Raw genomic sequence first — 5,070 nt, 5'->3', positions numbered from 1 at the left:
CGTGATTGGCTAGTCGGTTGCTAGGGAGACAGCATTTTTTGGAATCTGATGAAAAACCACAAAAGCTATACTGTTTGTTTATGTTAGATCTTTGAGAGATAATCTCTGAGTAAGCCTAACTCCAATCAATGAATTCAGACACGTTTATTTATATTATATATAAACGTGTTTATTTATATTATATATATATATATATATATATATATATATATATATATATATATATATATATATATATATATATATATATATATATATATATGTGTGTGTGTGTGTGTGTGTGTGTGTGTACACACACACACACACACACACACACACACACACACACACACACACACACACACACACACACACGTTTTGTCAAGGGCAGGCAGAATTGTGAGGGAGCGCTGTATGCGTGCTGTGACATATTTCACTGTTCAGAATGTATCGGCGTTTATTGCCTACAGTGCAGCTTATTGCTTTGTTAGCATCGTATCGGTCAAACTTCAGTTATGAAAATGTAAGTTGATTGCTGCTGTGAAGTTATGAACATAAAAAGAAAGTTCCAGATTGAACTGATACTATGGTGATAAAAAAAATTAAATAGCAGTTGCTGTTCTTTACAAAGCTGCCTACCTTTAATAGAGCTTTTCTTGGCAATGACTCCACCCACATTAAATGGATATTGAAAGCCTCAACCAAGCCCCAGGAATAGAACATGACAGAACACCCCCTTCTTAACATCTCTTCATCCTGTCGTAAAACCATAAAAGCATTAGTATGTCATTATGGAGCTGCCTAATACATTTTTAGGAGACTAGCTATCTTGCATCGATGAGGCATTCATGTAGTTTAGTTGGTGCCTTCCTTAATTGAATCACATTAACGATGAACATTTCCAGGCTTACATTTTCAAAGATATTCACGCACAAAAAAGTAAATATATATATATATTTTCAAAACATTTCAAAACAATATATAACCCCCCCCCTGTTTTTACATTTTCAGAAAGTTTGGAACAAAAGAAAAAGAGCGGTTAAGTGGTTAAAAGCAAATATGTATATATATTATGTAATTGCAATATGTTTGAAAGGCTTCTTTGACGTGTTTTTCCTCTCTTTGTGTTTCTCCTCCAGTTGCCTCCCTCCACCACCCCTGCCACCGGCTGTGTGCCCCATCCTGAGTGACCATGCTCGGGTACCACGACGCCTCGAGTGCCCTCACGCTCTTGGTCCTCCTGGTCGGAGCGTCCTCCCTCCCCCTTTCCACGCAGATCCCCATCAACGCCCCCGGATTCGACGGCAGCAGCCGGCACAGGGCTGCCTCCCCCGGGCTAGCGGAGGGGGGCGGCGCGGGGGACAAGGCGAGGCGGGGCGGCGAGACGAGCTCCTCGCCAAAAGGAGGGGCGGAAGCGGGAGAGGGAGGGGAGGAGGAGGACGACGACGAGCTCTTCAAAGACGTGGATCCCAAGACGTTAGCGGCGGTCTTACTGGAGGCACTAAATAAGCCCCAGGCAGAGAGGAGGATGGAGGGGGGACAGCGGGAGGGGACAGACGAGGAGAAAGCGGAGCCCGCGGAGGTGACAAAGGGGGAGGAGAAAGGGGAGGCAGCGAGAGCAGCGGAGAGAGCGAACCGCGACGGACGACACGAGCTGGAGCTTGTGATGGCCGCCGCAGCCGCGCAGGGGAAAGAGGAGCGGGAGAGAGAGGAGGCGGAGGAGAGGAAGAGAAAGCAGGAGGAAGAGGAGAGAATGACAGAGAGGGTGACGAGCCGCACCACGAGTCAGACGGTGCCGGTGAAAACCAAGCCAGCCGCCGACCCTTCCTCCGACGGGAGAGGGGAGGAGGTGGGAGCGCAGGGGGCTCCCGCCGCACACCCGCGGCCGGCCGCCGCCACGGGCGATCCCCGGCAAAGCGACGACGAAGAGGAGGAACAGCTGAGCCCGGAGGAAGTGCAGAGCCTGGAGAGGATGATGAAGAAGTTTCAGAGTTACAGTGCCGCCACCAAGAGGGAAAGAGATTCCCAGGTCGGCGAGAGGGAGAGCAGGGGGGGCTTCAGCCCCTACAATGACATCCAACCCACACACAAAGGGGGCAACCCGGCCATGTCCAAGAAGAAGCTGAAATGGCAGGAGGAGACGCAGAAAGCCATGCACGTCCCCACGTTCAAGGGAGGCAATTTCATGGACGACTTTCAAGACAATGACCTCGACAACACCAACATCCCGGCGCAGAGGCCCCCATCGCCGGAGAACGACGTGATGGAAGAGGATGAGCCTGAGGGTGAGGAGGAGGAGGGGGATGAGGAGGAGGAGGAGGAGGAAGAGGAGGCATTGAGCCCCGCAGAGGAAGAGGCGAGGGCCAAAGCCGAGCAGGAGGAGGTGCGGAGACAGGCCGCCGAGGCGCAGAGGGCCAAGATGGAGGAGGAGAAGTTGGCCGATATCGCCTCGGACATGCTCCTCCAGTACATGGTCAAACAAAATGGCGGTAACAGGAAGTACAGGCCGCAAAGCAGAAAGTACTCCTCGTCTCAGTCCAACGCGGCAGAGGACAAGCGCTCCGACGAGGAGCAGGAGGTGATGGACGAGGACGACGACATAGATCCCCAAACGATCGACAAGCTGATCGAGATCTCGAGCAAGCTCCACCTCCCCGCCGACGACGTCGTCGACATCATCAGCGACGTGGAGAAAAAGAAGAAGAAGGACGTGGCGCACGAGATGGCACCGCCGCCCCCTCGGCAGCGCCCCCTAATGCCCATGTCGTCTTCTCAATCGTCCTCATCGTCCGTCAGCGGCATTTCGGCATCACAGATGGCAGCTGCTCTCAACGGCGTGCCGTCGTCTAAGCAAGACCCTCAGGCTGTCAACCCCCTCAAGGCCTGGTTTCTGGAGAAACCGCCCGCCAAATCTCCGCCGGCCGGCGAGGACTTCTGGAGCAAACCCCGGAAGCCTCTGTCGACCGCTCAGGATTTCTGGCTCAAACCGCAGAAGTCCTTTCGGGGCAGTTACACGCCTTACAGCCCTTACGCGTCCTACTACCAACAGAAACCCTATCGCGGCTACTATCCTATTTACTACCCTCCTCCTCCAAAGGCCAAACCGCGCTACTACCTCCCCAAACCCGCACTCACCCTCAACAACCTCCTGGGCAGCTCGGCGGCGGACTACGACTACAATTTCGCCCCGAGACGGCGCTTCCGCAACTGGGTCCAAGTAAGGCCCAGGAAAGCTCAGGCGAGCCTTCGCCGAAACCCCTACTACGCCGACTACGTCTACTCGTCCTACCCGAGAACATTCCAGCCGGCGGCGGCGGTGCCCCTCCCCCAGCTGCGCTCGCCTCCCCGCCTGGCGGGAGTCTCTCCTCGGCGGAGTGCGTTCTACTACCGGCCCCCGGCGCCCGTCGCGACCAGAGGCGACGATTACTACGACGGCCAGAGAGGGAACCAGGCGGACGGCGGCGACGACGATGACCGCCTAGAGAGCTACATTCAGCAGATCCTCATGAAGCGGCCGCAGATGGTCCAGTGAGGGAGGGATCGTTAAAACGACTTGAACCCCATTATGGTTGACCGGAGTCCCTCAAGGCTCTATACTAGTGTCTTTTCTGTTATTGTGGGGAAAGCTTTAGAACAGGGGTCTTCAACGTTTTCAGGCCAAGGACCCCCTAGCTGAGAGAGAGATGAAGCAGGGACCCCCTCTATATTGTATAAACTTGTGTTTCAGATTCAACTTTTTTTGTTTACTTGGTCTGCTCTTTTTTCCCTCTACACCAAACACCTCTTTGCAAAAAATAGCAGATCTACAAGCTCACAACGCCTCGCAGCGTGAGGCGTTGTGAGCTTGTAGATCTGCTATTTTTTGCTAAAGTTATCCTCAGAAAAGGGATGCAAGGGTTCAAGTGGTTAAGGTCAAAAATCATATCACACAAAGATTTGGTGGACCCCCTGTAGTAACTCTGAGGACCCTCTAGGGGTCCCGGACCCCCTGTTGAAGACCCCTGCTTTAGAAAATAGCAGATCGACAAGCTTACAACTTGTCGATCTGCTATTTTCTGCGAACGTTTTCCCCACGACACGGATGCTGGGGTTTAAGTGGCTAAAACACTGTTTCTCAATAGCTGGTCCAGATCCCACCAGGTCTTGAGTGTACAAATGGAACCTTTTTTTTTTTTAATCTTTGGGACCCCAATCTACACTGTAGGGTTCCATTTGAACTCTCAGAGTTACAGACCCCTTAAGGGTCCATTTTGACCCCCCTGGTGGACCCCCGGACCAGATGTTGAGAACCAGTGGCTTAAAGAGAGACCGAATGAGGTGTCTGAGGAGAGTAGAGAACGAAAGACTCATATTTCATTTAGTTTTAGTTTAATGTACGTTTAGTTTTTGGTGGCCCCTTTGATTTAGGTTCATCCCGTATTTCCTGTTTTCTTGGTCCATTTTTGATAGTATACAGTTTGACGTGAAGAACATTATGCAGAGTGAAGACCTACCGCTACTGTTTTCGTTCCGAGATTGCTCTTTTGATTCAAATGAGACCGTGGGTTGACAGAGCAGAAAATGGGACGAGCAACGCATGTCTCCCCTTTGACACTCTAGAACTTTTCATTGGAACACTCCAGCGTAATGGCCTTCTTCGTTTTGCCATGTTTGGACATTCTCAAATGCCTGCAATGGTAGATCGTTATTTGCTAAACAGGTTGTTGCCTGTGCCGTTAAAGAGCCGTTATACTAAGTCGAGTGCGACTGTAGAGCATCGAAAATAGCAGCTCAATGCGCAACTACGTGTAAAACAGGCTTTACGAATCCTGTCAATCATTCACATAAAGAGAAAGGCATGAGAAAGGTAATCAGGCATGGACGAAAATCTATTTCAATTGGTTTCAAATGCTTGAAGTGCCGAAGGGGTGCCTAAACCTTAAACTGTCTGGGTAAATTATTCGCCACATTGTGCAATTGTTTCCCCGAATATTCAAAAATGTATTCAAACCCAGAAACGGTCAACAATCATACTGTACAGGCGTCAAATGTTTGAGCCAAAATCACATGCATTCAGCTTTGGTAAACGTTTTTAGACTGGATGGTAGAAAC

The 5,070-nt window shown here is 50.7% G+C and overlaps 1 protein-coding gene across 1 annotated transcript; it reads left to right on the top strand.

The window, feature by feature from the left end:
* Positions 1–1,171: 1,171 nt before the first annotated feature.
* Positions 1,172–3,511, top strand: vgf (VGF nerve growth factor inducible; the record flags this gene model as incomplete). The annotated part of the gene is made up of 1 exon (XM_084042418.1): positions 1,172–3,511. The coding sequence occupies one exon, from the start codon at positions 1,172–1,174 to the stop codon at positions 3,509–3,511; it is 2,340 nt and encodes a 779-aa protein (XP_083898544.1).
* Positions 3,512–5,070: the final 1,559 nt, after the last annotated feature.

This window comes from Gymnoscopelus microlampas, assembly GCF_963454915.1.
Source record: "Gymnoscopelus microlampas genome assembly, chromosome: 19".
Taxonomy (NCBI): Eukaryota; Metazoa; Chordata; class Actinopteri; order Myctophiformes; family Myctophidae; genus Gymnoscopelus; species Gymnoscopelus microlampas.
This window is presented reverse-complemented; position numbering and strand designations above follow the sequence as displayed.